Source organism: Octodon degus, unplaced genomic scaffold (assembly GCF_000260255.1).
Source record: "Octodon degus isolate 3935 unplaced genomic scaffold, OctDeg1.0 scaffold00025, whole genome shotgun sequence".
NCBI lineage: Eukaryota > Metazoa > Chordata > Mammalia > Rodentia > Octodontidae > Octodon > Octodon degus.
The window spans coordinates 17,630,520-17,642,906 of NW_004524601.1; the positions used below are offsets into that span (position 1 = coordinate 17,630,520).

A 12,387-nucleotide genomic window follows, 5' to 3' on the forward strand; every position below is an offset into this window, starting at 1 on the left:
CAAGCATTTATTCTACTGAGCCACCTCCCCGGCTCCTCCTTCTTTTCAATGGAAAGTCACTTTTGCTAATAGGAAAGTTAATTTTGAAGTAACCAGCTTTCCTCAAAACAACAAGCATTGGTGTCACCTGTTGCTTGTTGAATTGAGACCTTTAGTGAGATCTCACTTAAAAACTCACCCACAGAACGATAGAGGGAAGGTGCCGCGTGTAGTGAGCTGGGCCAGCGGCAGCTGAGACCCTCTTCCAGGAGAGATGCTTATTTCTGCAGTTGAGCTCTGGCTGGGAAGAGCTGGCCTCCCAGACTGCTGCTGTGTATTCACAGGTTCAGCTGAACTGAGATTTATTTTGATCAGAAAATGCAACCACAAGTGGTCAATAAAAAGCTCCTACTTTTTTTATTATTCGTTCCTGGGCTAACAGAGAATACTTTCTCAATACAACCATTATTAGATGTTTCTCTCCTACCCGTTTGTTATTTATTTTCTTTTCTGTATCACAAATAGAATGCCTCCCGTTGAATTTCTAGAGAAGTCTTTTTAGGCGTACTACTTGAGGGAAAACTCTATGTATAATCAACTGTTTTCTCAATTCCTGAGGTAACTGTGAATTTTCTGTTTTCTGGGATGGGACTGAAAAATACAGTAAGTTTAAGTTAAAACAAATGTACTATGGTCAAAGACATAGTGCCCTCATTCCCCTCATGACACTCCCTGCTTGTCCTTATTCCATCATTCTGTTTTTTCAGAACGCTGCAAATGTAAGCCCATTAGAGCTACACAGAAGATCTATTTCCGGAACAATTACAACTACGGTAAGCACACCTGCGTAAAGAATGGGGGGTGGGTGTGTATAGCTGGGTGCATGTGCGTGCCTGCATGCATGCAAGGCAGGGAGCAGTCTATTACTATGGTTTAAGCTGGGTGTGGCGGTATGTGCCTGTGATCCCAGTACTCTGGAAGGCGGAGGCAGGAGGATTGCAAGTTCGAGTCCAGCCTGAGTGAGACCCTCAAAATAAAGAGTAAAATAAAGGGCTGGAGATATGGCTCAGTGTAAAGGTCATGGAGTCAATTCCCAGTAACAACAACAACAACAAGACCATGGTTACGAGCATCATTCCCCTGCTTCTGTGAATTCAAGTGGTTCACATGGCAAGGCTCTTAATCAACGCAGTGCTATTAGGCTAGCACCATGCCCTGCAGCACACGGAGGGGAGTTTTAACTCAGACAGGCCTTTCTGTACCTGGCAGCTGTGGAGGACCAAGCTCGCCTTGACAGCTGTCCACTGACCTCCACAGGTGTGTGAGGTTGCTCAAGGGGCCAGATTGGTTCTGTTCAGTCCATCTGGCTTGCGGAGACTATGGACAGATTTGTGGAGTAACTCTTCTTAACAGTTGTTGGTATTCAGTTGAGATGTTTTGTTATCTAGCTTGGCCCAATGATATGACATTCTGATAAACACCGTATTAATCAAAAGGCTAGGGTTGGGAAGCCTGTGTCGGGTGGTGCTGAGTGTCCTCATAAGTTGCTGTGTCCGATTTTCTCAGCCTCCCATGAGCTGCATTATCATGAATTTATCAATGATTATTGAACATAGGTTATCCCTTCTTTAATTTTTCATAATGTGCTTTGAGGTACAAGTGCTGGGCCAGGGACATGGCTCAGTAGAATAAGTGCTTCCCTGGTAAGCACAAGGGCCTGAGTTCAATCCCCGGTTCAGAAAAAAAATTTAAAAAAGGTACAAGTGCATTTCTGTGTTATAAATCAATTATCATCAGAAGTGGAAGTTATTAGTTTTCCAGTTAAAGTATGGATAGTCAATGTTACTGTATTCTATAGATATTTTATTGAGAGTTTCATTTGCTGTATCCTATATATAGCATATTTTTGATTTATTTTTCTAATAGTACAAATTGAGTATCTCTGATCTACTATGGTTGGGGCCAGAAGTATTTTGGATTTCAGATTTTGGAAAGTATACATATATGTTACGAGACATCTTGGGTTTGTGTCCTAAATGAAGACACGGACTATACTTACATTTCATTACAGGTCATATACATATTGCCCAAAGGTAATTTTATACAGTAGTTTCAGAGCTCCTGCGTTTTAACTGTGACCTAACACGGAAATCAGGTGTGGACTTTTCTACCTCTGGTATCACAGTGATGCTCAGAAGGGTTCTGATGCTAGCTTTTTGGATCAGCACTGCACACCCCCTGTCTGTGAGGCTAATAGTTCGTGCCGCCCTGTCACAGACCACTGATGCTAAGAGTGTCACGGAGCATGGCAGTTGGATGGGCTTTCAAAGTGAAGTTTACCATTAGAGTGAACATTTTGTTGTGTCTACGTAGCCTGGTTTAGGAGGCATAGGGCACACCGAGCAGATTTCTTTCTTCTTTTTTTCTTTTTTTTTGTGGAACCGGGGATTGAACTCAGGCCCTTGTGCTTGCTAGGGAAGCGCTTATTTCACTGAGCCATCTCCCTGGCCCGAGCAGATTTATTTCCACTTCTACACTTGTAGGAATTGAAAAGAGAAAAATGACTAAGACTCTTAATAGTTTTTTTTTTTTTTTTATCTTTGGAAATGTTGTGTGCACTTACCTTGTTTTGTTTTGTTTTTGGTCTTTTTTGATTTTACTCTACTTTTTGGTTGAATTGTTTTTTAGGGGAGGTTTATTTTATGTTTTTGGTGCTCAGGACCGAACCCAGGGCTTCCAGTTGCTAGGCAAGCATTCTACCGCTGAGCTAAAGCCCCAGCCTCTGGAACTATTGTGTGTTAAAAATATAAAGTAGAGAATTTTTGGTGTAGTTAAATCTCTTTAAAACAAATGCCACTCATTTCCCAAGACTTTTTTTTCTTTTTTCTTTTTCTTTTGAGACAGGATTTCACTATGCAGTTCTGGCTGGCCTTTGTGCTCACTTTTGTATCCCCCAGACTGGTCTTAAACTCCCAGAGATCCACCTGGCTCAGCCACCCCACTGCTGAGGTTACAGGTATGCACCACTAGATGGTGCATCCAAGGATCTGGGCCCGAGACTCCATGGCATGTGGGGCCAGGGATCAGACTGGGGTCACTGTGCTTGCCATGTAGGTGCTTATGCTTCTTAGCTATCTCTCTGGCCCTCCAAGACTATTTTCAATGGAATTTTTATTTGTTTTGCTTGTTGCTCATTTGAAGAGGAATCCAGCCTCCCTTAGCAATAGATACACCATCCAAGTTGGAAAGGTTATGCACACTGAAGAATTCAGATGCCTGGCTGCTTGTAAGACCTCTTCCATAGGCGAACTGATGTAAGAAACCACAGGGAAAAGGAAGAGATTAATTTTCAGGAGATTAGGAATTTCAGATTGAAAAATGCTATATGAACTTTTAAGTATAGTTATAATAAATGTTCAAACATAATTTTATGTCAAAGAAGTTTAGTCATTTGTATTTATTTTTACTTACTATTAGTTTTTACTTTATTCAACCTCTTTAATGTTGGTTGAAAGTTAAAATAGGAGTGGGTGCCAGGGTTGGTGACACATGCCTGTGGTCCTAGTGCTTGGGAGATGGAGGCAGGAGGATCGCTGTGAGTTTGAGACCAGCTTGGGCAACATAGTGAGTTCAAGGCCAGCCTGAACTGCAGAGTGAGACCAGGTTTCAAAAATAGAAAGAAAGAAAAAAAAAGAAAGATAGAAAGAATAGTAGTAGTTGTAAGTCACTGGAAAGAGAAGATCTTAGAGAAGTTAGCTAAGTGAATATTGTAAAATAAAATGAGAAAGGAAGACATAGCCAACCACTATCCAGGTTCCTGTGACTTAAGGATTGTCATATGTCTGGGACTTAAAATTCTTCAGGGAAGGCAGGCACTTGAACAACAGACCAAAAGGAAAACCTCTGAAGAGGAAATAAAATTTTAACTTGGAAAATACCTTGAGTTTTATTGTATAGCTTTGCTTGTACAGATACAAGTGGGTGTTGAAGCGATTGAACACTTCTCATGAAACCTCTCCCTCATGCAGATTCAGTTAAAAACTGGAATTTTAATGAGGTTATTTGAATGGTAAAGTAAGTCTTGTAGAGAGATATTTACTTTGGAGTGGGTACATGTGCTAAAAATGTCTAATAAAAATAGTAGACACATTGAGTAAATAAATCATTAGTCTGAGAACATTTACACAGTTCACTAATCTCTAATAGTTGATGGATGCTGTGAAGAACATTCATTTAAGCCAGGACACAAAAAATGTCTGCCAGACAGGGTCAAGAATTTATCATTTGATTCTCTCAAATGATGTTTCAAAACAAGCAATCTTATCTCTTATTAAAATACAGAATGGAGAGAATGCCCGGAGGAAAGGACTCCTCTTGCAAAGCCAAATGGGCAGGGACAGCTGGGCAGTTACATTTTGTTTGTTACAAGTTCTCATACTTCAGGCAACTAGCTTTGTAAAGATTAAACTACCAGTGAGGCAAAAATAAGCTTTTTTTTTTTTTTTTAAAAAAAAATGTATTTAGTACAGGGTCTACAGGGTCTCACTACTCAGATTGGACTTGTAGTGATTCTCCTGTTTTCAGCCTCCCAAGCACTGGGATTACAGGCATGCACCGGCGCACCCAGTCTCAATCACAGTCTGGCCCCTGGGGTCAGGGCCAGCATAGCAGGCTAGGGATCAAACCCTGAGTCTGCCTAAGCAGGTGCTTTAATCTGCTGAGCTATCTGGCTGGACCCTAAAATAGCTTTTATCCTAAAATTTAAAAACAAATCAGTAATTTAATTTCTGTCATGTGCATGTTGTACTGGTGGGATATTAAGTTTCTGTGATGGAATTGAAACAAGAATGGACACATGACTTATTATTTTCATGGATCACTTTTTCTTTTTCCTTTCTTTCTTTTTTGCTTTTCTTTCTTTCTTTTCTTTTTTTTTGTGGAACCAGGGATCAAGCTTAGGACTTTGCACTTGCCAGGCAGGTGCTGACACTGCTGAGCTATATACCTAAACTCTAGATTATTTTTTCTAATAACTTTGTAGTCTGAAACTCCTAAAATATATGGAGAATTCTGCAGACAAAGTGATTTGCAGATTCATATGTAAGGTTTATATATATATATATATATATATGTATATATCTCCAAATATATACAGATATGCAAATATATAGAGACATACAAACTAGAAAGCATTAGGAGGGAAGTTTGTAGCTTATTTATTTATTTATTTATTTTGTACCAGGGATCAAACTCAAGACCAGGAAGGCGCTTAAGCTGCTGAGCTATCTCCCCAGCCCCTGTGGCTTAGTTTTTTGTTGCTAACATCTAAGGCAAAAACATATGGTTGACTTTCCCTCCCCAGTCAATGAACATTCTTTTTTTTTTTTTTTTTCTGTTCCTCGAATGCCTTCAGGGCACTTTTGGCCAGCAGGAGAGTTGTGAGGTTCGAACTCCAGCAACCTGAGGCTGACAGCTTTGTGGAAGCAGCCACAATGAACATTCATTCAGTGACTGGGAACTGACTGGAGAGATGGTCAGCTGTCTGTTTTTGTTTGTTTGTTTTTTGTATTTTAGGGAAGGGCCTGCAGGGTATTCAGGGTCTGACTACTAGATGGGACTCGTAGTGATCCACCTGTGTACAGCCTCCCGAGTGATGGGATTGCAGGCAGGCACCACCCCGCCCAGTCTCAGTTGCCGACTCAGCACGCCCAGGGGTCAGGGCCAGCACGGCAGCAGCTGTCTGCTTTAAGTGGAAGCTGGCATTGCATGTCATTACTAAACCAGCCACGTCATCCTTTGTTCCAGTCATTCGGGCTAAAGTGAAAGAGCTCAAGACCAAGTGCCACGATGTGACTGCGGTGGTGGAGGTGAAGGAGATCCTAAAAGCGTCTCTGGTGAACATCCCGAGGGACACTGTCAACCTCTACGCCAGCTCCGGCTGCCTGTGTCCGCCGCTTCACGTTAACGAGGAGTACATCATCATGGGCTACGAGGACGAGGAACGCTCTAGGTAATCAACGGCTCAGAAGGCAGCACAAGCCCTTTGCCTGCCCGCCGCTGCATTTCTCTGTTAAGATGTCCCTGTGGTGAGATCTTTGTAAGCTCTTTCTGCTTGCTTGAGAATTACAGGTGGGGGTTTTAATCGGATCTCTCGGGGTCATATATCGGGTAGAAGCGTACGCCTGTGCGGTTCCTACGTACGGATTTTCCCAGAGAGCTAGAGCATAGCTTCACTTGTTCCTGAAAGGGTTCCTTGGCTTCCAAATGACTGTAAGCTACTGCTTTCAATCTTAGTTCTCTCTTCTAGAATAAACATAGGAAGTCTCTTGGGGCACCGATTCCTTGTGTTTTACAGTGATACACTTTAATTTTCCCAAACTGATTGCTTATTTTAAAAATGCAGATTACTCTTAGTGGAAGGCTCCATAGCAGAGAAATGGAAAGATCGACTTGGTAAAAAAGTTAAGGTAAGCCTCTGTCTATATTTCATTCAAAGTAACGCAGTACATGGGAAGAAAGAGTAGAATGCTGCCAACTGTCACTGAAATGAAATGCCTCCCTCCGCTACATGAGTATAGGTCTGTTTTCACACTGACTACTCCATAAACTGAGTTTATCATTAACAGTTATTTTATTTCAAAGAATGAGTTCCCCGTATGTGTATCAGGATCTAACTATATTTGTTCCACCTGCTGATGACAAGTCTCGCAGTAGTTCGTCTAGTTCTGACGGGGTGGTCTTTACATTATCCTTAAGATCCCAAACTTTAAAAAAAAAATTCATTTTAAAGAGAAAAAAAAAAAAAGAACAAAGACAAAAACAAAGCAACATCACATAATAATAATGGTGCAGAATTTCAAAACAAGAATAGAAAATTAACAATCGTGGCTATTTTACGTATTATCAGATTTGTTGATTGCAGACTGAGCAATTAAACATTAACTCTTCCTTTCAATAATTCCTTATCCTTCCTATTTTTAAAATTTACTTTAAAGAGAGTATAAGAAACACCAGATGAAAGGTATTCAATGGTGGTTGTTATATTGCACTGTGACGTCTTCAGTGAGGACCCCAAACTTCTGATAGCTTATTGTTCTGTCAGTTTGTAAATAACTGCTTTGATCATGTTTCCCTGGAAGTCACAACATGCATCAAATGTAATTTCAGGCTGAAGGAAGGGAAAGAGAAAAGGATATTCAAAGAGCTCCATCCAACAACCTTCTTAGGAGTTCTGGGCAGAACCTGGTGTTATAGCCTTCTTACTGCAAAGGAGGCTGGGAAATAACACTTTGTTTGTTTGTTTGTTTTTAAAACTAGATGTATAGTTTCCTTGAACAGATTGAGAAGAGGGAAATAAACAGTGGGTAGGAAAAAATCAGAGTGGGGCCATGCCCAGCCCCCAATGCCTGTAGCCAGGGCTAGCCACAATCGTGTCTGCAGATGAGAGCTGACCAAATGAGGCTCCTAGAGCTGTGACCGAGCTTCGTTTTTAATTCAATAACTCTTAGATTCTGCTGAGCCAGGAACAAAAATCGAGTAGTAAATTATTTTATTATTGAAGGTTTCATTCTTCCTGACTAAGGCTGTTCTAAGAGAAAGAATGTTGGGGAGGTGCATGGGAGAGAGAAACTCAAAGGATGTGTGTGGGGTGCGGGTGGGGGTGGGACCTACACCAAACACAATCCACCCCTTTCCCTCTGCCGGACTGAAGGCTTGGGAACCATTTACAGGTTAAGTCAAACGCCCTTGGGCGGTTGATCTTATACATCTGGTACTCGGCAAAGCAGACCTCTGAATTTGAGTGACCTAGAGAAATGTAGGGGCATTGTTTGGAAAGAGAAGCTCCCCTGGCAAGGCCCCTCTCTCCCCTTGTATGGTTATTAAAAAGTGAGATGCATTTTAGGCGCAGACCTGTGGGCGTTCTCCACTTCCATCCCTCTTCAGTTCGTGTGGTGTTTATTAAAGAAGCAGCTCTTCCTCAGTACGTTGGAATCCCGTATTGTCCTTCTAATTTGGTTTGCTGCTTGCTAATGCAGAACAGGAATTTGTCCTAAATTCCTGTACCAGTTGGAGGAGCTTTCAACATCTCTGCTGCAGAGCATGTAACGAGCTTCGCTGCTGGTGTTGTCAACGGGATACATGGCTCGTTTGTCCTGTTTTTAAATAAGTGGACATGTTTCCCATTGTTTTCTAGAGGGAACTCACAGAGCTGTTGGGAGATCAATTACATTCCCAGTCGGGTTTTAAACCTGATGATGGACGAAACAGTCCCATGACTCACACAGTTTTTAATTTGTATATACATAGGCCAGAGGGTTTGGATAGAAATTCTTTCTCTGGCTAGAATTATTGAGATCCTCATTTCAATTTTCTAGTCAATAGGAGAATGTAAAAAATAAATTTATGGGGGATGTGAGTCACTTATTTAATCAAAGTTGCTTTGTTTCTGCTGATTTTTGCTCTAACTAGGTAGGTCAAGTATTTATTTATTTATTTATTTTAAACATTTATTTATTTATTTATTTATTTATTTATTTATTTTGTGTGTGTGTGTCCAGCTCAGCCCACCTGGGGTTGGGGCTGACTGGCATGTGGTGCTGGGGGATCGAACCACGGTCCCTGTGCTTTGCCAAGCTTGTTCCAAGTAGGTGCTTTAGACCACTGAGCCATCTCACCAGCCCCCAGGTCAAGTATTTTAAAAAGACTTTTTTATGGTCTTTCCATAAAACATGCTAAAAAAAGACTTTCAGTGATAGAAAATTAATAATGCCTAATTTATTATTACATGCTATGCACTTTATTCATTTTTCTTCAGTCTTCAGAGCCATCACATAAAGCAGATTATAATACTGTTAACAATTTAGAAATGATGAAAAAAACCAAGTCAATTCAATTCAAGCAATATTGCAGACTAAATCATGGCATTAGGATTTGAACTCCGGCTATCTGCATTAGCATCTTTCTACTTGAAATGTGGTCCCTGAGGCACCCAGCGGAGGTGCCACCTGCAGCCTGTGCGCTATAAAAATCCTGGGCCCCATCCCAGACCCACGGAGTAGAAATTAACATTTTCACCAAGGTCTGCAGGTGATGTCGGTCGCCGAAGCTTGAGAACTACAGCTGTCATTCTGAGCTGTGCTCCCCTAATGTAACTTCCGTTTAATTTCTTATATTAGCTGCAAGGAATATTATTATTGTTAATATGAAAGTAACTGGCTATGAAAAATATGGAAAAGCTTGCTTTATAAAACTCAAAATGAGGGCCAGGGAGATAGCACAGTAGAATAAGCACTTGTCTGGCAAGCATAGGGTCCTGAGTTCAATCCTCGGTATCGGAAAACAAACAAATAAATTAAAAAAAAAAAAAACCCTCAAAATGAGAGCAAGATCCTGTCTATTTTCTTTGCTGCTTTTGATTGGCATTACTTAGAAAAATGCCTGAGGGATATCATCCTGCCACTTTGTTGTTGTTGTTGCTGAAATCAAACAGGTTTTAACAGGTTATCTTGTTATGTGCCTTAAGAGAGAGGTTTTGGGGCTGGTGAGACGGCTCAGTGGTCTAGAGCACCTGCTTGGAGCAAGCTTAGCAAAGCCTAGGGACCTCGGTTCAATCCCCAGCACCACATGCCAGCCAGCCCCGCCCCCTGGTGGGCTGAGCTGGACACACACACACACACACACACACACACACACACATAAATAATAAATAAAAAGAGAGAGGTTTTAAAAAGCCATTTATTCAAATGTTCCATGTAAATCTTATATTTGTATGCTTTCTCAGGAAACACCCCCAGATACTGGTAGCTACTTGGAGCACCATTTACAGACAGGGAAATTTTAGTTTTAAGGATTGATGGGAAAATATCATTGACTACATCATGGATGGGCAACTTTGTGCATGTTAAAGTTAGAACATTGTGTTCATACATTATCAGATTCACTATTCCCCTGGGATGTATGTTCTCTATACTTGGAAAAGCAGTAAAATGCCTTAGAGCTCCATCTGACTTGGCAGTCTGACCCAGCTGTTGGTCATGGAAATGGTGACTCTGGTGTTCCCTGCATGTGGCTATTCTCTCTTTAATTTCACAGCGCTGGGATACGAAGCTCCGTCATCTCGGACTGAATAAAAGTGACTCAAGCATCAGTGAGCCCGCTCAGAATCAGAAGTCTGGCAGGAGCTCTGACCCCCGGCAAGCACGCAGCTAAACCCTGAAATGCAAAGCGACGTTGATGGATTTCCTCCTAAGACTTGCGTTGCTGGACTCGCAAAGGAAAATTGCACTGTTGCACGTCCTACTCTATTGTTTACTGCAAAAACCGTGTGGTAACTGACAGTACTTTTTTTTCTTCTGTTTTTCCCCTTCCTCTCCCCCCCACCTTTTAAATGGTCTGGGGTTAGATCCCTGAATATATTATATGTTTCCTATTTTACTAATCATGGAAAAACTTCTTCTGCAATAATAATAAATTAAACATATTGATACCAGGGCCTCTTTGCTGGAGTTCCCTGATGTGTATATTTCATCTTTTGCACTCAGATTGGGAACGCAGTGTTGGATGTAAAGAGACACTTCTGGGGTATGCGAAAAGCCAGGTCCGCTGTGAGACCCACTCTGCTGTAATCACAGCCCCTTCTGGGCTTTCTCCTTCTGCCTAGATGGTTCTAAGTGTTTGGAAAGATAAAGTGGAAGTCTGAGGCTAAATCCCACACAGACAAAGCAGGAAGCACAGGAAGTACTGATGAGGAAGTGACACACAAGATGAACTGTTTTCAAGATTGGCAGGAAGCAAGGTAAATAGTGTTGGTAGCCGAGGAAAGAGCCTTTGACCCAACTGAGAAGCACAGGCAAACCAGGAGGCCTGCTGATAGTAGTGGTTTTCTCTTGGCAGTATATTTGATGTGTTCATGAATATATTAATCAGCGTTAGGAAGCTGAGTTATAACCAGGCATCTGCTGTTGTCACCATAGTTGTTTAATGTTCTTCCTTCTAAATAAATCCACTCGTGAAAGTCTTCTGTTCCCGCTCTCTTTCTCTCGTTTTGTAATAAATTGGACTTGCTGCATTGGCCACAGAAAGCATGGATATGTGGGCTCCAGGGTGTTATTTATAAAGGTATATAGTTCCACAAAATGATGTAGTTTACAGGACAGTGAAATGTGCAGAAATGATTTTTTTAGTGTGTATGTATTGCATGAACAGAAGTTGGACTAAATTACAGGCTTGTGCATGGATGTGGTTGTTACCATTTGAATTTGTGTTGTTTAGTGTTCAAAAATATTTATTTATTTGTTTATTTATTGTCTTTTTGAGACAGGGCCTCACTATGCAGTTCAGGCTGGCCTTTAGCTCACTTTGTAGCCCATGCAGGTCTCCAACTCACAGCAATCCTCCGGCTTCAGCCTCCTGAGTGCTGGGATTACAGGCGTATGTCCAGCTTCAAAAATGTCTAATAAAAAGAATTTTGGTGGTCAGAACTCTAACTTTTGAACCAAATATGTACTCTCATTACCCCGGCTGCTGTGAAAGGCCTCCCGGCTGCGGGAAGTAGTGATATTCCTACCTCCTCCTGCCAGCATGGTTCCTTGCCAGTTACTTGGAAGTCTTATTGCTGCTGTTTGCATGTGTGTTGTCGGTAGAACCAAATTTCTAAGCTACAGTGTGCTGAAAATAAAATACTTAGCGAGGAACGGGCTCTACTTTGTTCTATTAGGACAGTCATACAGGGACATTCATTTTTGAGGAAATCTTCCTAAGTTGGTACATAGTGATTCATCAGCGTTCTGCCCTGTAGAAGCAGTAGCACATTCCTACCTTGCAATCGGGGAACAACCGTTCCCCAGTGAGTTCCCAGATTTGCCTGTGGGAGGACTCTGGGATTTTGTGGTAACTTTACTGTGTGCTTTTGGAGCATATTCTCTGAAGCTAGTGTGGGGACAGTGCACAGGTGCTGCTGTCCTAGCCTGAAGCAAGGTGAGTTTGGGTGTCGCAGCGGAGCGATGAGGGGTCACAGCTGGGAAAGGTACACCCACAAGCTTCTTTCTGGGTGTCTGCACTCCAGAGTACCCGCGCCTTGCCCAGTCTCCCTCGGACCTCCGCATGCTAACTGTGGGAAGGAGGAGGAGATTGAGCCCAGGAGACTTCAGAGTGCTGGCATCTCAAATCGCCAAAATTTATCAACTTTTCCAGAGCCTCGTGGGAACCATTTTAGGCAAGTGTGTGTGTGTGTGTGTGTGTGTGTGTGTGTGTGTGGTTCCAGACCCAAACTTGGGTCTCTGTTTCTAAGCCAGCCTCCACCCTGTTGATAAGATATTCTGATATTCAAAGACATGGATGTTGGGGCCAGCGAGATAGCTCCGTGGACTAAGTGCCTGCTTAGGCAAGGGCAGGGACTGCGGTGCTACA

At 42.0% G+C, this 12,387-nt stretch overlaps 1 protein-coding gene across 1 annotated transcript in view; it reads left to right on the forward strand.

The window, feature by feature from the left end:
- Frzb (frizzled related protein) overlaps nt 1-10,996 on the forward strand; it is a 38,190-nt gene extending 27,194 nt beyond the window's left edge. Inside the window, exons 3-6 of the mRNA XM_004628690.2 lie at nt 747-812; nt 5,785-5,989; nt 6,383-6,446; nt 10,072-10,996. Coding sequence (XP_004628747.1) covers nt 747-812; nt 5,785-5,989; nt 6,383-6,446; nt 10,072-10,188 — 452 coding nt within the window. The 3' untranslated portion in view covers nt 10,189-10,996. The remainder of the gene's footprint in view (nt 1-746; nt 813-5,784; nt 5,990-6,382; nt 6,447-10,071) is intronic.
- The last annotated feature ends 1,391 nt before the right edge of the window (nt 10,997-12,387 follow it).